The sequence below is a fragment of the Artibeus jamaicensis genome, unplaced genomic scaffold (assembly GCF_021234435.1).
Source record: "Artibeus jamaicensis isolate MK-2021 breed Jamaican fruit bat unplaced genomic scaffold, CSHL_Jam_final contig_432, whole genome shotgun sequence".
NCBI classification, from domain to species: Eukaryota; Metazoa; Chordata; class Mammalia; order Chiroptera; family Phyllostomidae; genus Artibeus; species Artibeus jamaicensis.
In genome coordinates, this window is record NW_026521828.1 from 8,086,413 (window position 1) to 8,109,067 (window position 22,655).

Here is a 22,655-nt window from a genome sequence, read left to right on the forward strand (position 1 = left end):
GAGAAGTGAAGAAGAGATAAAATTGGAAAGAAAGGAAGGAGGAATAAAATAAGAAAGAAGGAAAGAGAGGAATGAGGTATTGAAAGATAAAACAATAATAAAATTAAAAAATAAAAGATTACTTAAAAAAAAAAACACACCTCTTGATGGTTTCAAACTGGCCAGGCTGGTTTTTCTGGTCTTGCTGGCTGCAGCAGGCTGAGGGGTGATTGGTGTGGCCTTTCTTGTGCATTTAGACAGCCTTGCGAGCACTCTCCCAAAGAGCTAGTCTGGCGCCTCTCCTCAGTGCCCCAGGTAGGGGATCTAGGTCTTCTTTAGAGCGCTCTTTCCCAGGGGGTGATCGCCATGGGCTGGGGTGCAGGTGGGCACACACACCTGGGTCCAGCGGATTGGGCAAGAACCCTTCCCAGTGCTATGGGGGAAACACAGAGACTTCGGCGCAACCTCGGGATTGCTGCCCAACTGGGTGGGGAGTAAGCCGAGTGGCTGTTTCAGGAGAATCCCCCAAATAGTTTTACTTTTTGAGAAATTCAACCTACTCGAGCCTGCTGCTTAGTACCTCCCAGTGCTCCAGCCAGACCGGTGACTATTAGGGTCAGTGCACGTCACTGCGGGGCTTTCAACTCTCCCAAGCCAGTGACCACAGACTCCCCAGGTGATCACGGCCCTTGTCTTTTTGCCTCTTTGTCCTTATTCCCCTCTCTGCAACTTCAAGCAACCAGGTCTCTCCTGGTGCTGCTCAAACCCTGCTTGGCCAGGGAGGGCAGGAGCAGTTGACTGGGTTCTCTCCCAAGGACCCTGTGGCAGGTCCATGGCTCCCAAAGAGTCTGTGGTAGACTCAGCGCCTGGCGCTGGACCTGGGGCTACAGCTAAGTCCCTGGGCTGGTCCCTGGGACCTTACTGTCCTGCAGTAGTCTCCTTACCTTCTGGTTTTACAGTGTCCACTACAATTTCTGGTTTCTTACTTTCATATATGCTGGGGTACTGTTGGCTGTTTGCTCTGTTCCTCTGTAGGTCAGCCAGGTTTTTCTCCTGTGTGTAGGGGGAAGTGGACTCTGCTCCTTCCTACCTTGTTGCCATCTTCCAACTCCTAGAATGCATTTTTCTCTTCATTATTTTCTGATTGGATGTTTCTTTCTTTCTTCTGGTCTACACCATTGATTAGAGACCCAGTTTCCTTCCCATCACTACTGATTCCCTGTACCTGTTCCTTTATTTCACTTAGTGTAATCTTCATTTTTTCATCTAATTTGTGACCAAATTCAACCAATCCTGTGAGCATCCTGATTACCAGTGTTTTGAACTGTGCATCTGATAGGTTGGCTGTCTCTTTGTTGCTTAGTTGTATTTTTTCTGGAGGTTTGATCTGTTCTTTCATTTGGGCCTTTTTTTTTTTTTGTCTTGATGTGCCTGTTACATAGTGAGGGGAGGAGCCTTAGGTGTTCATCAGAGTGGGGTAACCCATGTGGCTGGGTAGTGACGCTGTCTGTGGGGAAGGGGTCCGAGAGGGAACAATGGCGCCTGCTCTGCTCTCTGCAGGATTTCAGTCACTTCCACACTTCCCACAAGCAAATTGGGCCCTTTTGGTGCTGATTCCCATGTGAGTGGGTTTGTGTATGTTCTAGGATCCTGTGGGTCTCCCCACAGGTGTTTTCAATCAGTGGTTTGAGACCCTAGGTTGTGCAGTCCATCCCACTCCCCCTTTGTTTTGCCTGCTCTATCTGCTCATGTGAATGTGGGGCCACCCAGTCCACCAGCCACTGCCTTGCCGGCCAGCTGCAGCCTCGAGTGCCCCAATCCACAATCCACCACCCTGCCAAGAGCCCTCTCTGCCCCGGCTGCCTGACTCCGTCCCTCTTACTGGTCTGGATGGATGTTTCTTCTTTAACTCCTTGGTTGTCGGACTTCCATGTAGTTTGATTTTCTGTCAGTTCTGGTTGTTTTTTGTTTTTAAATAGTTGTCCTTCTTTTGATTGTGTGAGGAGGCACTATGTGTCTACCTATGCCTCCATCTTGGCCAGAAGTTCGGCTTGATGCTTTTAACATGTTATCTTGTTGTGAGATATGGTTCAGATCTATGAGGAGGACTCAATGATTACACACATTCCAAAGGGGAAGGAACTGCAGCTTAAATAGGTTGAAAAATTTGCCAGAGTTGGAACCCCAGGTCTCTTGGCTCTTGAAACTGAGCTCTTAAACACTTTATTATATTGTCTCCTAGGTGGCCTAAGCTCTAACTGAAGCGATTGTACGAGAATAAGGGAGGGATGAAGGGCGCAGAGGAAGACGCCCCCCCCCCCCCAACACACACTCCAGCCTCCAGGGAACATTGTGAGAGAACCAACTTTAGGTATTCTTCCAGAAATATTTAAAGGGGAGACAAGGTAGAGAAGGGAATGGTGAATGGAGCAAGGCTGGTCCTGGTGTAGAAGGAGCGAATGCAGTCAAGAACGGGGGAGGTGGGGTTTGGTCTGGAAAGAGGCAAGAGAGAAGGGGGTGAGGGCAGAGTAAATGAAGGTGTGAGACTGACCACATCTCATGCCGGCCTCCCAGGGAAGTAGGAGGAGACTGGAGAACCCAGTCCTTGAACTTGGAGATCATCCGGTCTGTGAACACCAGCCCTGTTCATGGAATGGGCTCACAGGGAAGCTTAGCAAAGATAGAGGTTGTTCTACTTCACTCCAGACTTGCAGAAATGGAGCCTCTGGGGTGAGCCTAAGAAATTACTTGTTTAACAAACTTCCTCAGGAAATTCTTTTGAGGCCAGCCCATCCTGGCCCCAAGGAGGCATTTAGGAATTGCTGGTATAATACACTCTTCTTATTCAACAGTCAGAGGTGTCCAGCCTGTGGTCCTCAGGCCACACGTGGCTCAGGGTGACTGTGAAGGTGACTCAACACAAAATCATAAATTTACTTAAAACCTTATGAGTTTTGTGTGTGTGTGATTATGTGTTGCAGTGTATTTAATGTGTGGCCCAGAGATGCCAAAAGGTTGGACACCTCTGTAAAAAACTGAGGCAGAGAGGCATTAAAAAAGTTTGAAGAGAACTGGGAACGAGGCCGTAGGCAGGTCCTTCTTCTAGTTCCCACATCACAGCTCTTTCCCCAACGCTGCACTATTTTATTAAAGACAAAAATCAAGCCCTGTCAGAACCTGACACTTTCCTGGGTCCTCAGTTGATCAAGGACATAAGGAAGTTGCAGGGGAAATTGCCACTCTCAGTCCAGGTTCAGCGGGAGGAATAGAGGCAGGCAGGGGAATGAAGCAAAGCTCAATTTCACTTTCAAAACGCTGTTCTTAGGAGGAAAGAAATTGGATGCAGTTGATTTCAAAGTCAACATCTTTCTTGAGGCATTAGCCTGTTTGTTTTTCTCTCTCATGCCCAGTGCTTTTCACGAGCTCAGATCAGTTGATAGGATTGTAGTCTGGAGATAAAAGGAAGGAACAGCAACAAAAAAAGTGGATCTCACCATTTTCCTCACAACAGCATTGCAGTCTACCAATTGTACCAGTGACTTTTTTTTTTTTCATTAATGAAGCTAGAATGGAATCTGTAATTCTTGCTTCTAACAGCTCACCTTCAGAAAGGTCAACCTGGTAAGATCAAAGAGCGCTGCCAAGCTTTAAGAGAGTCATGCCCATGGTGGGGCAGAGTGCAAAAAAGAAGGTACCAGCCACCTACCAGTACACGGAGCCAGCCCCAGAATGGGTTCTCATTAGTGGTTAACCAAGGGCTCTGGGTGACTCACTCCACAGACTACAGGGGCCCTCTGACGCCCAGCCAGACACGGCGGCGGCAAGGATCTCTGGTTTCCCAGGGTGGGGCGGGGGAAAGGGAGGAAACTCAGCAAGTTCTGTGGTGAGGCATCTGCTTGCCACCATGTGAGGAAGTCAGTGAGTCAAGGTCCCAACGCTCTTTGGCAAGAGCCTGCCTGCACTTAGGGACCCTGCGATGCTTTGCGACCTGGTGGAGGGGAATAGACGGGACTCTGAACTCAGGTGTCCTTGCCCTACCATCTCCTACCATTATAGTCGGCAGCACCGGGCAAGGTGCTGAGTGTCAGGGTCTTCCTCCTTCCATAATTCTGCCCAAGCCAGCTTAATTCAACATAAGTTTACTTACCTCATAGATTCACCCTGACGTTCAAATGCGATAATAAACGTCAGAGCTTTATATACTTTCAGCCGCTTACATTGTGCTCATCATTGTATTCGAGCAATAATAATGATCAGGACCTGTTTTTCAGAAATGGGTCCAGCTAGGCAGCGGAGGGCTGGGGTCTGTTCCAGATGGCTGTCTTCACCATCGCGCTGTGGCAGAGCATGGCCATCTGCTGTCCAGCACCAATCTTTCCAGAGGAACTGCATGTGAGCTGTTGCCAGGTTGTCCAAAAGCCACCGAGCCCAGAGGACAAGAGCTTGGGCTCTCAGATACCTAACCATGGCTCTGAGGTTTGCTCACTGCCCTGCTTGTAATGTGACTTGAGCCTGCCATCTCTGCGCCACACGGTTCCCACTGTGAGATGAAGACAGTGATTTTCTGAGGTCAAACATGGGAAGTACTTGCCCTGTGCTCGGCCTGTAGTAAGTACTCTGTGTAGGGTACCTGTGTATTGTTGTTATTGGTAATTCTGAGGTTTCTTGGTAAAACATGCCCCTTGCCATCTCCCTCAATCAAGATCTATTGATGAGCTGGTGCGGGCAGAGTAGTATGGACATTGTGCTCTGGAGAGGAGTCCTGTGTGGAAGGCTTGGAGTGAGGTCTTGTTTGTGCTTCAACAAGACCCTCTGATGTCGGTGTGTAAGAACAGTAGCCTGGGGCGGTGGCCCCAGGCTCTCACAGGGATGATGACATTTTTGTTGCTGGGGCACCTCGGGGACAGTGGGAGGTGGAGACCTGGATCAGAACTGGAGTGACTCAGACAGTGGTGTCCTCCAGTCTCTGGCCGCCCTCTGTCACCGCAACTGCGTGAACTGTGAAGTCATCCATCATTCCTTCCTCTTTATGAATCCTGTTGGGTGCTAACACAATGTGCTCTCTGTTCCTTTCAAATGTAAAAAACAGGCCCCACCCAATTTTGCCCTTGGAGCTAAGGAACATCTGACTCACGTATATAATGCTCTGTTGATTCATTAAGTGTGGAGTGCGCTCTTTTTTTTAATCCTCACCTAAGGACATGTTTTTAATTAATTTGAGAGAGAGAGAGGGAAAGAGAAGAATCGATGCGAGAGAGAAGCAGATTGGTTGCCTACTGTGCATGTCCCCACGTCCCCAACAGGGTTGAACCCATAGTCTTTTGGTGCTCGGTGGGGGAGGGGGGGATGTGCCAACCCACTGAGCCAGCTGGCCGGGCTAGAGCGCTCTTTTTGGTCATTGTACATATTAAAAGCACATGGAGGTCTCCCAAAGGTGAAGGAAGTATGCGAATTCAGTTAAATGCGTGTTTCTACTTTCAAAAGTCATTTTGAAATTCCAGTTCTATCTTAATGCTACTAGGCAAAGTCAGGCAAAGTCAGAAAATATGGGGTCTTGTTTGGAACTCATTCCTCTGGAATCTGGAGTGAGTGAAATTCTCAACTTATATATTTTTCTATTAATTAGAAAGAGGATTCAGAGAAAATAATGTGTAATTCTCCTCAGCTCTAAAATATTCACACTGTGATTCTGGGATCCTTCAGCTATCCCTTGGATCTTTGAGGCCATACCACCAGTGCTCCAGAAGGGGGCAGCATAGGCCAATGCTACCTTACAAAAGGAAAGAAACTTCACTGAAGGCTTGAAGTTGTCACTTATCAAATTTCTAGGATTGTGTTAAGGTTGTATCACTGAATTAACTTATTTTAGAACTAAATTTGATTTAAAAGTAGAGACCGATGAGGTCCCATGTCTATGAATTCAATGATGAGTCAACATAGGTAACAGAGTTTTAAAATATATCCACTGAGGAGATATCTTTTATTTCCAATAGATTTCTGGCATGAAGCCCACTGGTTATCAAGTTTGTGTTTTTAAATAGGGTTTTAGCATGCTGTCTTTCTTTTCTCTCAGAGTGGTTAATGATTCTGATTTTTTGAGTGGCTCAGAGTTGGGTTCAAATTTCCTTTTATGGTTTGTGTTCCTTCAGGTGAATGTTTTAAACTCTTTTTCTTTCAGCCTCAGTTTACACACCTGTAAATGGGTTTTGCAAGCATCAAATGAGACTTTACTCGGAGTGCTTGTCATTCTGCCGGGCATGCAGGAAGGAGTTTCTAGTACTTGTGAAGCAAATTTCTGGCCATGGGATGGGCACAGGAATGACGTTTAAGATGGATTCTTAAAAGAATTTCTAAAACTGCAGTGTCTCTCCAGAACTGCACACAGCACACAATTTTATCTGAGTCAGCGAGGCAGTGGGTTCTAGTCTACAACCTCAGGCGTAACCCTCTTGAAGGGCAAGTCTCCCATCACTCCAGGGCCTGAAAGTTTTAAGAGTAAAATTGTGCCCATATCTAACACACTTAATTCCCTGACTCCACGGGTATTAGTTTTGCAACAGTGGACTAGGAGCCGGCAAACTCCTAGTACATATTTTAGGCCTTGCAAGCCATACTGTCTCTGTCTCAATTCCTCAATTCTACCTTTTCAGTGCAAAAGCAGCCAGGCACCCACACAAACGAATGGGTGTCACTGTGCTTCAATAAAACTTTATTGATGGATGCCGAAATTTGAATTGCCTGTACTTTTCAGGTGTTATGTGTCATTATTCTTCTTCTGAGTTTTCCCCAACTATTAAAAAGATATAGAAATGATTCTTAGCTCCCAGGCGGAACAGAACCAGGCTATAGGCTATAGTTGGCCCTCCTTTGACCCGTACCATCCTGATATAGGAGAATCCTGGTTCAGTGGGGCTGTACCATCCTGATACAGGAGAATCCTGGTTCAATGGGGCTCTTCTAGAACATTCACTGACTGTTGCCTGCCTACTAGATGATAAGTCCTTTGAAGGTAAAAATGGTGTTTTTATGCTATAGTTTTAACATTTAAACTTTATTCTTTATGTTATAAAATAATGATAGTCTCTTGTTAAGAAAAAAGTTAAAACGGTATAAAGTGAGAGTTCCTTATATTCCAAACATTAGTAGCCCTCCCACTCCACCCCTACCCTGTCCCAAATGACTGAGATAAAGAGATTAATTACTCTAAGAGTTTGAGCTAGATTCTCTCAGATCATTTTTCTCTACCGACGTAGTAACATCTATCATTTCTTACAAAATTCTCAATTTTTTTTTACAAAACCACTCTATTGTTTTAAACTTGCATTAAAATTCAATAATTTTGTTCAAAAACTTTTTACGGCAAAGCCATTATGCTTCCCACGTATGTTGGATCAAACGATTTGAAATGGCTGAGGTTTAAATCACTTAAATCAGTTTTTAAAAACTTTTAATTTTGAAATAATTTTAGACTCACACCGACTTGCAAAAATAGTGCAGGAAGGTCCGCACCTTCCTCTGGCTTCCCAGCGGTGACCTCGTACGTCACTCCAGTACACGGTCAACACCAAGAATGGACGTTGGTGCAGCACAGCTGACTAGTCTACAGTCCCTACTTGAACTTCACCGATTTTTACACGTACTCATTGTTTTAAATAAACAAGCCATTTTGACTTTAAAAAAACCCAACAACACACCTATCTCTTAGAGATAGATGTATGTCCTTTACATCTTTTCATGGCAGTGCTCTTGGAGGCTAATATGTAACACACTTAATTTTTTTAAAGTGCGTAATGTGACATACTTCGTTTTGTCTAAGAGCACCACCCACCCAAACCGTCTTTGGCTGTGGGTTAATGGGTTTCTAACACCTGTCTTCAACGTTTCATGTAGAAGGTCATCGTGGTTACTGCTTTGGAGAAATGACACTTACCTAAGTGTTAGCACACGGGCTCAGGCGTCTTAGAGAGTTTGCAGTACTTAACCCTTGACTCATAGGATATTTTACAGTTAAGAGTTTTACATTTGAAAAAGTTTAGAAATTAAAACAAAAGTGCTGAAAGGAAAACATGTAATTGCCAATAACATTTCCATGCCATGTCATGTGGATTCAGCCTTTGAGTATTTCTTTTTTGGTTTTCTTTGGGGGAGCAAGAGGTATGCATGTATTTGTATATCTATATTTCTAAACTATTTATATACTCATTTTGTATTCTAAACAGGGCTTTATATCTTTTTACAAAAACTACAATGTAATGATTTTTCTCAGGTTAGTCAAATTCTCTGTGAGAAGTCATCTAGAAATAAGGTTAAAAAGGACATAAGAGCATTTTTCAGATGACTGAATTTTGTGGCTCAGAGAGAGGAAATGTCTTGCCTAAGGCCACACAGCCAAGAAACTTTAATAAAGATAAACACTTAGTCATGCTAAAGTGTAAGGGAGGCTGAGTGGTAGCCACATAATGTTCTAAGGTCTGGGGTCAAATTTCACAGAAATTTCAATTTGCCTGAGTATGCATGCATACTGTGAACCCTGTGGGGGTAGGGAGACAAGGGAAGGGGCAGACCCTACTAAGAAGGGCTCCTGCTGGCTAACTGGGCTCAAAGTAAAAAGCAGGGCCTAACAGGCATTTCTGCACAGGGGCCTCTCATGCAAACTGCACTTCATGGAGAGGCCTCTGTGCTGAACTGCCTGCCACAACTGCGTTTCTACCATCTGAGCCAGTCCATATAAAGGAGCTCCTGGAGTCCGTTTCAACCAACAGGATTGAGATTTTTCCCCATCCAACCAGAGCTATGCATTTCAGACCAATCAGAGTGACCAATCAGAACAGTGCCTTTGGACAAATCAAACTGTGAGGATTCAGAGTCCTTATTTGCATGAGGATGGACCAATCAGAAACCAGAGGCAGGGTTCTTTTTCTCTCCATGTAATCCAGTTCCCCTCTGGCTCTGAGAACTTGCTTTTTACTGAAGAGCACCTGTCCCCAGCTGGAGCTGAAACACTGAAGATACCTTCCTAGAGCAGGGTGGAACAAGCAGAGCCACAAGCTGAAGAGTGGCCTCTGGGCTGTATGGCCCTGGGGCAGCCTCACAGCCATGCTATTTCCACTGCTGCATTGCAGCACTGTTGAGCTGTTTGCATTGGACAAAGCTTCCTTCTTCACCCAACCCCAAATTGGGGATTTCTGTTGGTATCAAATTGGCTCCAATGACCATCAGTTGATAATACCAAAAACCTAAGAGCCTAAAATTAAACCAGCAACTAATTTTCTAATTTATAATGAGGACTGTAGATGCCAAGTGGTCCATATTTTGGTATTTTTTAATGTAAATGCATTTTCACTCTGTAGGAAAATCTATTAATCAGAAGTATTGGTTGAGTTCATGGCCAGGAAAGTGTGGCGAATTTTAAGATTCTTTTGATGTTATTTATTTTAAGGTAGATAATGCATATACATGGCAAAGGCACAAAGCCTACAAAAATTTTTAAGTGAAAAGTCAACCTTCCTTTCGTTATTATGCCCACCCCCCAGAGCCACTGTTCTCTTGGAAGATGTTAGTGACCACAGTGTCTATATTGGTTTCCTGTTGTTGCTGCAACAAATGACCAGATAGCAGATTAAAACTACACAGTTATTATCTTTCAGTGCCGGAGGTCAGAGGTCCTAAAATCAAGTTGTGAGTGGGGCTGAATGCCTTCCTGATTCTGTAGAACTATTTCCTTGCCTTTTCCAGCTTCCAGTGGCCACATGCATTCCTTGGCTTGAGGTCCCTCCTGCCATCTCTAAAGCCAGAAAAGCAGCATCTTCAAATCTCTCTCTTTCTGATTTCTACCATCGTCACACACCCTGGCTTTGACATTTTTGCCTATCTCTTAGAAGGATCTTTGTGATTGCACTGGGCTCAGTGGTTAACCCAGTATGGTCTTTCCATCTCAAGATATTTAAAAAATATATGTTTTATTGATTATGCCATTAGAGTTGTCCCATTCCCCCCCTTCACTCCCCTCCACCCTGCACATCCCCTCCACCCTGCACATCCCCTCCCACCCACATTCCCCCACTTTAGTTCATGTCCATGTATCACACATATAAATTTTTTGGCTTCTACATTTCTCATGCTATTCTTGCCCTCTCCCTTCTATTTTCTATCTACCATCTATGCTAATTATTCTCTGTACCTTTTCCCCTTCTCTCTCCCTCCCATTCCCCTGTTCATAACCCTCCATGTGATCTTTATTTCTATGGTTCTGTTCCTGTTCTAGTTGTTTTTTTAGTTTGCTTTTGTTTTTGTTTTAGGTGTGATTGTTAATGATTGTGAGTTTGCTGTCATTTTACTGTGCATATTTTTAATCTTTTTGTTAGATAAATCCCTTTAATATTTGATATAATAAGGGCTTGGTGATGATGAACTCCTTGAACTTGACCTTATCTGAGAAGCACTTTATCTGCCCTTCCATTCTAAATGAAAGCTTTGCTGGATAGAGCAACCTTGGATGGAGGTCCTTGCCTTTCATGACTTGGAATACTTCTTTCCAGCCCCTTCTTGCCTATAAGGTCTCTTGAGAAATCAGCTGACAGTCTGATGGGAACTCCTTTGTAGGTAGGTGACTATTCCCTTATCTCTTGCTGCTTCTAGGATTCTCTCCTTCATTTAATCTTGGCTAATATAATGATGATGTGCCTTAGTGTGTTCCTCCTTGGGTCCACCTTCTTTGGGACTCTCTGAGCTTCCTGGACTTCCTGGAAGTATATTTTGGCCTTTGCCAGATTGGAGAAGTTCTCCTCTATTATTTGTTCAAATAAGTTTTCCACTTGTTGCTTTTTCTCTTCTCCTACTGGTACCCTGATAATTTGGATGTTGAAACGTTTAAAGGTGTCTTGGAGGTTCCTAAGCCTCTCCTCATTTTTTGAATTCTTGTTTCTTCATTCTTTTCTGATTGGATGTTTCTTTCTTCCTTCTGGTCCACACTCTTGACTTCAGTCCCAGTTTTCTTCCTATCACTATTGGTTCCCTGTACATTTTCCTTTATTTCACTTAGTGTAACCTTCATTTGTTCCTCTAATTTGTGACCAAATTCAACCAATCCTGTGAACATCCTGATTACCAGTGTTTTGAACTGTGCATCTGATAGGTTGGCTATCTCTTCATTCCTTAGTTGTATTTTTTCTGGAGCTTTGACCTGTTGGTTTGTTTGGGCTACTTTTTTTTGTCTTGATATGCTTGTTTCCTAGTGAGGAGCAGAGCCTTAGTGTTCACCAGGGCAGGGCAACCCAGTTTCTAGGGTGTGATGCCGTATGTAGGGGTAGGGTCTGAGGGGGAACAATGATGCTTGCTCTTCTCTCTGTTGGATTTCAGTGTCTTTGCCATTTCCCCCAAGCAAACTGGGTCTTTCTGGTGCTGATTCCTGTGTGGGTGGGTCTGTGTACATTCTAGGATCCTGTGGGTTTCTCCAAGGAACTTTTCTGTGAGTCTGGGAGTCTCTCCCTCTGCTGCCTCAACCCCCACTGGTGTTTTCAATCAGTGGTTTGAGGCTTTATTTTCCTGCTCTGGGGCCCTGGGTTGTGCACTCCATCCCGCTCCCCAACTGTTTCTCCTGGTTTAATGTGGTACAGCCTGCTCCACCAGCCGCCACTTCACCAGGTCCGCCAGCTACTGTGTTGCCCACCCCCATCCTCCATCCACCACCTTGCCTCAAGTCCTCTTGGCCTGGCTGCCTGACTGTACCCCTCCTACTGGTCTGTATGAATGTATCTTCTTTAACTCCTTGGTTTTTGGACTTCCATACAGTTCAATTATCAGTCAACTCTGGTTGTTTTTTTGCTTTTAAATTGTTGTTGTCCTTCTTTTGGTTGTGTGAAGAGGCACAGTGTGTCTACCTATGCCTACATCTTGGCCGAAAGTCCCCCATCTCCAGATCTTTGACTTAGGAAATCACTTTGCAAAGTCTCACCACGTAAGAGAACATAGTCACAAATTCTGAAGATTAGATTGTGTACACATTCGGGTATCATTATTCTGCCTACTATAGTCTCCCAACTGTTTGAGAAACAAATGACTCATTCTCTCTCTCTAGACTAGATTGATTAATGTATTCTCATCGGTAAAAATATTTATTGATCATTTATTTACATACACCTCCATATTAATATATACACTTTAAAATATAGCCCTCCCAAATAAATGTTTAAAGGATGAAATTTAAATAAATGTAAACGGACACTCTCATGTTCCCCTATACCCAGTGGGTGGCCTTGAGCCTTTGTAGCAAGCCCAAGCCCTTCTTGGAGACCACTATTCTGGACCATCCTTTTTCTAGATCCATTGTAAATTGTTATACTGAACACTTCTTGCATCTTTGTTGTGTACCATGCTTCGTGCATGGTACAGTTGTGCTTCAGCTCCTGTATGATGACGTCCTCAAGAACATAGGTATTGATGGCAGTCGTACCATGTTCAAGTCCCAGCTCCTTCACCTACAACCTGCCTGACCTTGATCACATTGCTCTGCCCTCTGAGCCTCGGTGTTTTCATTGGTGGTAAGGGATAGTGCCTACCCCCAGGGCTGCTGCTGAGGAGTGAATGGTCATTGGATTGTCAGTAATAATATGCCAGTAGAAGAACACTCTTTTGAGGTTAATGCTAGGCCCTTCGGTTGAGTTTAGTCTTCTTACCCATCTGTGCTCGGCACATGTTTCCTGACTTTTTATTAGGTTGACTACACCCACTTGAAGGTCACTGTCATCCCTCGTATGTCAATTCCCTCTAAGTCCTCTATTAGTTTCCCAGAGCTGCGGTAACAAAGGACCACAAACCAGGTGGCTTTAAAACAGCAGGAATGCATTCCCTCCCAGGTCTGAGTCTAGAAGCCTGAAATCAAGGAGTCAGCAGGGCTGTGCTCTCTGAGTGCTCTGGGAGCACCTTTCCTTGATGCTCCCAGCTTCCGGTGTACCTGGCATTCCCTGGTTTACGGCAGCATCACTCCAGTCTCTGCCTCTGTCTTTACATGGCTTCCCTGTATCCTCTTCTTTTCTTATAAGGACACCAGCCATTGGATTCAGGGCCTCTGGACATCTAGGATGATTTCATCTCAAGATTGTTAACTAACTACATGGGCAAAGACCCTATTTGTAAATAGGGTCACAATCTGAGGTCCTAGGGGACATGATCCGAGGGAACACTAGTCCAACCACTACAATTCTCTGACACAGAACACATTTTTTTTTTGGGGGGGGTGCACGTTTTGGGAGGCTGCTGCCTTTGCCCGAAACTGTTTGTGTCAGAGTTTAGGCCTTGGCGATGTCAGGGCCAGGAGCGCACAGATGGCAGACACGAAAACCAATCGTCTTGCCTTGTCGAGCCGGCATCCCCTGGCCCTTAGCGCCACTGTTCTTCCCGGGGAAGAACCACCAGTTTTGTGTGTCTGCTTGCTGTTTGATGTGCAGCCCTGTGGTACTTGTGGTGCTTCCCACTGGGGCGCTTGGCATTTTCTGAAGATGAATAAAAACAAGAAAAAGCACCGTTTGATACCATTCAGCACTGTTTGTGTTTGCAAGTTGTCTCCCCCATCGGACGATTCCCATTTAAAGCACAGATTCGCACGGACGGACCTGACCCAGCTGCCTTTCCTCTTCAGTGGTTTCCACCAGGCGTCTCCATCACCCGTGACTGTAGTACCACAGGAGTTTGACAGGAAGGAGTGTTGAGTTCTTACCTGCAATTTGCAGCTCTAGGGGATGATAATGGAGAGAAATACAACAAAAACCGAGTTGTAGGGTATGAAACGCCGACTTTCCCCATTGGAGTTTTATGCTGCTGGGCATTGCACACGTCACTTTCCCTGTCCATAAGCTCTCATATCACTTCACGAGCCTTACAAAACTGATGGCACTTCTCCTTTTGCCTGGCAAGCGAGGAAGTTCGGGGGCAATAATGCTGTTTCAGTAATTGTCAGCCTAGATATTCACGTGTACATTGCATTCCGTGTCTATCAGAAGGTTGTATTGCACGTGTGGTTTGCAGCTTTCCCGGACATTTTCTCCTGCACTGGCCGCTGTGACACTGTTCTCGCCCATTTCTTCTGCTTCCTTCTTTGCTGCCTCTGCGTACCTTTTTAAGGGCTGGGTTTCCCAGGATGCCTGTTTGTCTCTGTCCGGACATGCAGCCCTTGGATTTCTCCTTTCCAAAAAATGTATTGACTTTAGAGAAAGAGGAAGGCGATCGGAGAGACATCGATTTGTTGTTCCACTTATTTATGCACTCATTGGTTGATTCTTGTACGTGCCCTGACCGGGGATCGAACCCAAAGCCCTGGCATATTGGGATGATGCGCCAACCAACTGTGCTACCCAACTGTGCTACCCAGCCCTTGGATTTCTTATACACATGGAGCATTTTTTTTAAAGATTTTATTTATCTTTAGAGGGGAAGGGAAGGAGAGAGGGAGAGAAACATCAATGTATGGTTGCCTTGTGTGTCTCCCCTGCTGGGAACTGGCCTGCAGGGAACCAGCCTGCAACCCAGGCATGTGCCCTGACTGGGAATCGAACTGTGATTGTCTGGTTCTCAGGCCCGCGCTCAATCCACTGAGCTACACCAGCAGGGCCACACGGAGCATTTTAACGGGTCCCTGGATACTGATGACTCTGACATCAGTATCTACAGCTCAACCTTGATTCATAGTCACATTCATTTACTGAGTACCACGTATGTACTCAGTAAATGTGTCAGGAAGTGTTGGTCCCTTTTTGAACAGGCAGAGATGGACCCTGTCCTCATGGAGCTTGATTCTAACAGCTCTGGCTGAGCTACGAAGTTGGCCGATGTGCCTTTCCCTCTGCCCATCCTCTCCAGCCACCTGTCCCTACTCCAGTGGCCTGACCCTATTCTTACCCTTGGGCTCTTAGGCTTCAGTAACCCTCTGGTCTCCCTTATCTAATATGTTTTGTGAAGTGGGGCCATGCCATTTCATCTCAGTGTTTTGTGCCCAGAGCAGTGCTTAGCACTTGGTAGGTTCTCAGCGTGTTTTCCTCGTCGAACTCAACTATCAGCTATGTGTACATGACTCCATGTCTCAGCCTAAATTTCACCTTCTCAAGGACACATTTCTTGACCCCGTAGAGAGAGCCATCCCCACGATATGGTCTATGATATCTTAAAGTGTTGCTTCCCAGAATTTCACATAACTCTAACTTTTTCTAAGAAAAGATTTTATTTATTTACTTGTAGAGAGAGGAGAAGGGAGGGAGAAAAAGAAGGAGAGAAACATCAATGTGTGAGAGATACACTGACTGGTTGCCTCTCATGCAGCCCCAACTGGGGACTTGCCCGCAACCCAGGCATGTGCCCTGGCCTGGAATCAATCCATGACTTTTCAGTTCACAGGTCAGCGCTCAATCTGCTGAGCCACACTAGCCAGGGCTATAAGTATTTTTCAACTGTCCACATTGTATGTTTAAATTTGGTCTTCAGCACTAAATTGTAAATTCCATCGATGAGGTTAATGGTACAATCACCATAAGTGCTTGGCCTATTATAAATATTCAATAAATACTTGCTAATTGATAGAGTGACAAGTTTTCATGATGGAAAAAAATCCTGAATGTACTGGTGGAACCTATAGAAAACTTAGACCTGACTGTCCGCTGGCTTAATGCCTCCCTCCACATGTCTGTAAAATGAAGGTGCCCCCGTGGGATAATTTTGGATAGCAGAGGAGGAGCCTTAGGTAAAACCTCACCAAACAAATGTTCACCGATACACTGATATGGAAAGATTGCACACAGCAACGGAAATTCCAGATAAGCTTTGAAATGCCTGTTTTAAAATGTGATATTTCATTCTTCCTCCAGGAAATATAAACATTTCTTTCCTTTTTTCCTTCCCAGGCTCTGAGACGACAACCCTTGGGCAAATTAAAGTTGAAAAAAACCCGGTAAACATTTTTTGTGACGCATTTGACGTGCACGACTAAGATTGTAAAAAGCTACGGTAGAGGTTGCGGAAATGGCCTGGGGAGACCAGACACACCTAGGAAAAGTGTGAAAGGCATCACAACTATTCTGGCATAGCTAAGGAATCTGTGGACTTGGATTCTTGGCAGAAATAACATCAATATTATTACTTTCATATACACAGATGCTCTGAGAAGCCAAGGGAAAAAAAGACAGAAACATGAAAAATCACTGTGTTCCTTCTGTGTGGCCCAGGATTAGGGACATGTTGCAGAATCAACGCCTGCCCAAGGTGGTCCTTTTGTCTCTGAGAGGAGCCTTCATTAATGTTTATTGTTGCAAAAGTGATTCAGGCTGCGTTAGGGGAAACTTTAGGCTGGGTAGACATCTAAAAAGAAGAGTGGCACCCCCCTTCTTTCTTTCCTCCTCTTCTTTCTCCTGTGAGAGAGAGAGGGGTGTCCAGACTGTGCCACTGTGTTGGGGAATGGGGCAGGGCCCGGGGCATAGCGGGGAAGTAGGGTGTGGCCTCGCCCCGCGACAGCTAGACGGTGCCTGCCAAGCAGTTCTTCTCAAACAGTGTGGCGTCGGGACCCTTTCTTACTCGCAAAAATTAATATGAGAAGTCAAAAACAGTCTTTACTCGTTTAAAAATAAGGCTAACAAACCCACTACACATTAACATAAATAACATGCATTTTATGGAAAAATAACTACATTTTGCCAAATGAGAAAATTTTACCGAGAAAAGTGGCAGGGTTTTACATTCCCAAACCTCAGCGTTCGGCGTGAGAGCAGACAGATTCTCGCACTGGCTTACGTGTTCCATCATCAGAGAGATGAGATCGTCACTCCACAGGTCACACAACCTCTGGGGAATCGTACATCTTGGGGAAAAATGACAGTCAAGAAGTAATGTCTTTTGAAAATCATTTTAATCTCAAGAGTCCCCTGGCCACACTTTGAGAAGCACTGCTGCGCAAATGTGAAATTGAGTTGCATTTTCTCTTTGGTCTTGTTGCCTCTTGCAGCCCGAGCCACGCCCCCCTCGCCCCCCCCCCCCGCCCCTCCCCAGGTGGGAGGCCAGCACAGGGCTGGGGAGAGCTCCCGGCATTGGGTGGGGCCAGCAGAGTGACGCGATAGTGAGCACAGCTCCCAGCGCCCTTATTTCCCCCTTCAGACCCCTGAGCCCCAGGGCCTGTACGCCTGAGGCCTGAAACCTGAGGCCTGTCACCTAGGGTCTGGGTAAATGTTTCAGGTTTTCAGAAACTTAAACATGTTTTTTTCATGATTTGTAAGGTTGGCTTTGTTTTGGTCTTGAGGCACACTGGGCAAAAATGTGGTGAGATGCAGTGAAGCTTCCGGCCCTTAGAGGGTGTGGTTAGTGGTTGGGACGGGTGAGGATGACGTCAGAAACGAACAGCCCAATCATCTTCCCCGTTCTCACCAGATACACCAGCTGGGCAGCTCCCTTCTGCTGAAGATCATTGGTTCCTCCCTGGCCTTTGTGCTGTGTGCATGCACATTGATTGTGGTGTTTTACCATCGAGGTAAGGTGGGGTGAAGCCCTTCAGAGCTATGGAGACTCCAGGAGGACCTGGGAGTAGGTTGCTGCTGCTTCCTGCTCCTTTTCTCCATCCCCCACACTCCCATTTCTATCTCCATCCGGGTGGAGGAGGTGATGGGTAAACTCATTCTCCCTAACACGCTAATAGCTTCATGTAGCATCCTCCTGATAGAGTTATATTTTGGAAAAGAGAATAAAAATAAGAGCACCTTCATATACTGCACATTTACTCTGTGTAAGTCCTGATACTAGACTCTTTTATTTATTGATCTGACAGAGAGAGAGAGAGAGAGGAAATGGGGTGGGAAGAGATGGAGGGAAGGAGGGAAAGAGACATCAGTTTGTTGTCCCACTTATATATGCACTCATTGGTTGATTTTTTTATGTGCCTTGACTCAGGATTGAACCCACAACCTTGGCATTGGGAAGATCCTCTAACCAACTGAGCTAGCCGTGTGGGGCCGTGATGTGCCTAACTCATTCCATTCTCATTGCTGCCTTATATGGACAGTGCAATTATCATCAGTGTCTTGGGGTCAAGGAAACCCTGGCCCAGCTGCCTCCCCTGGCTGGGCTTGTCCCAGGGAGAAAGTCAGTACTTGTATGTTCTTATCTGCATTTTTCAAAGGGCAGGGTCCGTAGTTGCATTAAATTCTCCAGCTGGCCCATGACACCTTCACCCTGACCACCACCACAAAAAGGAGTCGTGAAATAGAACTTATAGTTTTCATGCAAAGCATAGGCATGTGGTACCTGGTCCTGTTTTTAAATGGGGGGGGGGATTGTTCTGTAGTCAGCAATGGAAACTGTTTCAAGATAGGAAGTGAGGAGACAAGACTAGTAATCATCTCGGCCTGTTGGAGCAACAGGGAAACTGCATATTTTGAAACCTGCCCCTAAAGAAAACACTACAAAAGGGAGTTTATAAAGGCAAGTTACGGTTTGGGGTGTTCTGGGGAAGTTTCATAAGGACATATTTTAAAACCCAAATGAATACTTGAATTGTGGGTGGGCAAATGACTCAGGTACGAAGCAGCTTCAGAGCCGTGCCCACGACAGGGGAACAATTTCAGAGCTGATGGACACTGCCTCAGGGGCTAAAGAAGGGGTCATCTGACCCAGGAAAAGGAATGGCTTCTCCTGCTAAAGCCAGTCCCTAAGTCTCACCTTTAGACTACCTCAGCTTTTCCTAAGGTAGTAGTGGGGCTTCTCCCAGCATTTCAAACGTTCTAGCACAGCACTCTGCTTATACTGTGGCCTTGTCTTTTCAGAGAAAGTCATGAAAACCAATTGCTTCCACAAACACACCAGGTAATTCATCTTGCATGACTGATCGTTGTAATGATAGTACAAGGTGTTACAAGTGATTAGATACTACTCAGTGGTTTAATGACTTGTGCTTGTGTTCTGATTAAACACAGGGTTGGAGAGATGTGACGTTAGAGGTGAAAAAGAGGTGGGGATTCAGCTCACATTCAAAAGGCACATGCAAAGACAGGTTGCATTAATAGAAGTATGACGTGCAAAAGAAAGAAGGTGATGCATCACTCCGTGCTAGAAGTTCTTCATTCAGCTCTGGGCAACTTACTTTAAAAGGACATTGTTACACTAGAGTTCATAGAAAGGAGAGTCGGCAGTATGAAAAATGAAAAAAGCACATAGAATATCATTCCTGGAATATATGGTTTCCTCTGCCAAATTAGATCATAGGAGCATTTTAAAAAATAGTCTGACAAGTCTCTAGAAAAGGATTTTGGATATTCGTCCTGTTCCGTAACTTTTTGGAAAGAAATAAAAAGGTTTGATGTAAACTGTGATGAAGACCTTGTCTTCACTATATAACTGCATCAATACCACAATATTTTAAAGAGAAGGGAGGGAGGGAGGGAGTGAGAGAGGGAGAGAAAGGGAAACATTAGTTGGTTGCCTCCCATACACGTCCCAGATGGGGATCAAACCCACAACCTATGTATGTGCCCTGACCAGGAATCAAACCTGCAACCTTTTAGTGCACAGGCTGACACTTCAACCAACTGAACTACCTGACCAGGATGGAGATTTTTTTTCTTCTTTTTTGTAAATAAACACCTTTAGGTTGTGATGTTATGTTTTCTAATATAGAAACTTCTAAATCCCCTGTTAGAATAGATTGACAAAAGCCTTCCCTCCCCTGTGGCCTCAGCTCTCCCAGCCTTGGTTAGTTGTGCTGCAATTCAGCAGCGCCGTTTAGTCCCGGTCACGGTGGTTCCCCTGACCAGCCTCTTCTCTCTCTGTAGGCTAGACCATGCTGGAGGAAGTAAGAGGAGTGTCCTCGATGATGACATACAGCCTGGAAGAGAAGACGAAGATGGTCTTTTCACACTATAATGTGCCACTTTTGCTTAAAACGGAGGACAGGGGCAGGACGTGTGAATTGTCAAAATAAGTCTTCGAATATCTGTTTCTGTTGTTCAAGGCCCATCAATTCCACTGGTGTCACTGAGCCAGTCTGGCTTAGTTCCCCAGGTCAGAGGTACTTCAGAGGCCACACCTTCTCTGCCCAGGGCTTTAATCTCCTCAGTATCATCACTGCTCAGTGATCTTCCACACTATGCTTGAATACTTCCAGTGATGAGGAGCTCACTGCCACACCTAGGGGAGTCCGTTCCATCTCAGAGCAGTGCTGAGACTTAGAAATATGTAAAGCGAAGTCTGCCTGCAGCTAGCATGTGCCCTTCGGTCCCAGCTGAACTCGTGGGGCTCACACAGAACATGTCTAATCTCTCTTCTACCTGGTCGTGCTCCATGTCTCTGTCCCTGACCTCGCCTCTGGGGCACGGAGCCTGGGCCCTTCCCTCCCACAGTTGCCTTTGCCTTGTCTGCACCTGCGTCTCTCCTTTTGTGCCCACCTGTCAGAGTTGAGTGCTCCCCCCGTCCCCCAGCCCCCCAGGTAGCCGGGAGCAGCCCTGGATCTGCAATTCATCGTTAAGGCAGGACATGGTGTGGAATCGCACCACGACTTTGACTTACCTCGAAAACTCCTTGGTTTTCTATTGCTTTCTGTTCACATCTGAGTTTCTTTAGAGGTGACCATGGTATCCCATCTTTTTTCTTGCTTGGGGACTTTAATGTTGGAAACAGCCAGGAGTCCATCGGAGAGAGCACGGTGTGGAGGAGAGTGGCGTGGTCGGTGCATGGATCCAAGAGGAAGGTGGTCCATCCAGATTAGCTCCTCTCAGTGTAACTCAGGGAAATTTGCTCCTCAATCAGGCCAGATTGATTTTAAAACGTTCATAGCTAGCAGCATGAAAAACCCAGGGGGAGAGAGGAAAGCAACTGGTTGTTGAATGAATGAATGAATGAATGAATGAATGTATGTATGTGTGTGTAGCTGAGTGAGATTGGCCTCAGTCAAGCAGAAATGTGATAAGTCACCAGATCTGGAAGGGATTCCCCTGATAATGCTTCCAAGCTACGTTTAGGGCCATAGCAGACACAATACAACAAGCACACAATCTTCCAAGGAAACCACCTTTTCTGTTTCTACTCTCTTCACATGGCTTTTAGGAGAGGAAAAAATCCATCTCATGGCTTCACTGGTACAGCTTATAGACTCCTTGCACAGATTCAGCAGCTCATAAAGCCCCTCCCTCTCCCCTGAGCACTTGGAAAACAGCCTGCCCAGAGGAGTGTGCCTTCTGGCTCATTCTTTCGGTGCTTAGTGGAGTGTCAGACTTGGCCTAAGTGACGGAAGCAACTGGCAGCATGCGGGTAGTTCTTTTCCTTGGCTGGACTTGCTCTCCTCTGGGTTAACCTGAGATACTGGGAATGACTCACATTTAGCAGCTGAGGGGGGAAGGGGATCTAGAGTCAGGCTCACAGCCTCAGTTTCCCCATCTGGAAACTGGAGGGAGTCTATGACCCTGTCGGGTTCTAATATTTTGTGAGTCTATGATACAGCCCATCCTAACTTAGCTCACGCTCCCTAGTCACCTTCGAAAACAGCCACCAAGGCCCACGCTGCCATTGTCTCAGGTCTCACTAGCAAAAGACGGCACATACTTCCTGAACAGGACGTTTAAGCTCCCTAAGTGTCTTTCTGTTTTGGCAGTGGGTAGTCGTGGTGTTTTAGAACTGGCAATGCCCTCCAGGGGACTCTCACCTAGTAGGTATAAGTCTTAGCTGAACATTACAATTAACTGGACAGTTTTCTCAATGTCAATTCCGGAGTCCCCTTCTTTAAGAGGTTCTTTTGCAATGGTCTGGGATATGGCCTGAGCATCTGAATTAAAAAAAAAAAAAGTCTCCGAGTGGTTTCACGGTGCAGCCAGGGCTGGGGACCATAGCTCTGTCTGGCTCAGTGGTTATCAAACTATGCACTTCAGAGCGGCAGGCTCCACATTGCCTGGAACTTGTTAGACCGATTCTTGTCCCCACCCCAGACCTGCTGAGTCGGAAACTCTTGCGGGTTGGGGAGCCCAGTGCTCTGTGTTTTAACAAGCCCTGCAGGTGACCGATGCACGTTCAAGTTAAAGGATGACTGCGGTGCACTGATCCCTGGCAGGGAGGGAGGTTTCAGGAAGGGACTCCCTCCCCAGGGCTGGTGGCTGCAGCCACCTGGATGGGTGTGTGTCCCGCAGCAGCCAGCAGGGCCTGGGGTTGGGTGCTGGTGGAGAGAGACCTCGGGGCAGCTGGCCGGCCTTCCTTCGGGGACTCCCGCAGCCAGCTTCCTGGCTGGGCCGGCCCACTGTGCCCCTCTCCTCCTGGTTCTCCACAATGGGGCCCTGGCGTTTTCCTAAACTCAGATCTGAGGTTCCTGTCTCCTGACTTCCACCGTGGGGGGGCAGAGAAGCACCCCAGAAGCAGGCTGGGGGGGGTCAAATGACGATGACCTCAGGGGCCAGGCAGCTGATACAGATGAGCGAGGTGATGGGAAGCAGTGTGGCTGATGACCAAGTGGAATGTGTGTCCACTTCTCAAAGGCATTACCGTTCATAGTTAAAATAATGCCCTAGACAAGCAACACGTGGTCTAGGACAAGGCAGCCAGCCTGAGGCTCAAGGTCTAGGGGGTGGGTTTAAGTGATGAATTAATGAATATCTGAGTCTTATAACAAGACCCCTTGGTCAGTGGAGGCAGTTGTTCCCCCTTCCGTCTGTGCTATCGGGGTGAATTGGTAG

The 22,655-nt window shown here is 46.0% G+C and overlaps 1 protein-coding gene across 3 annotated transcripts in view; it reads left to right on the forward strand.

The window, feature by feature from the left end:
* TIMD4 (T cell immunoglobulin and mucin domain containing 4) overlaps window positions 1–19,936 on the forward strand; it is a 45,574-nt gene extending 25,638 nt beyond the window's left edge. Inside the window, exons 6-9 of one of the 3 annotated variants that reach the window (XM_037152239.2) lie at window positions 15,867–15,913; window positions 17,380–17,479; window positions 18,768–18,807; window positions 19,773–19,936. In XM_037152239.2, coding sequence (XP_037008134.2) covers window positions 15,867–15,913; window positions 17,380–17,479; window positions 18,768–18,807; window positions 19,773–19,863 — 278 coding nt within the window. In that variant the 3' untranslated portion in view covers window positions 19,864–19,936. Of the gene's footprint in view, window positions 1–15,866; window positions 15,914–17,379; window positions 17,480–18,767; window positions 18,808–18,917; window positions 19,255–19,772 lie in introns of those variants that run through there. The other 2 variants (XM_053665913.1, XM_037152240.2) reach the window with 2 other exon arrangements.
* The last annotated feature ends 2,719 nt before the right edge of the window (window positions 19,937–22,655 follow it).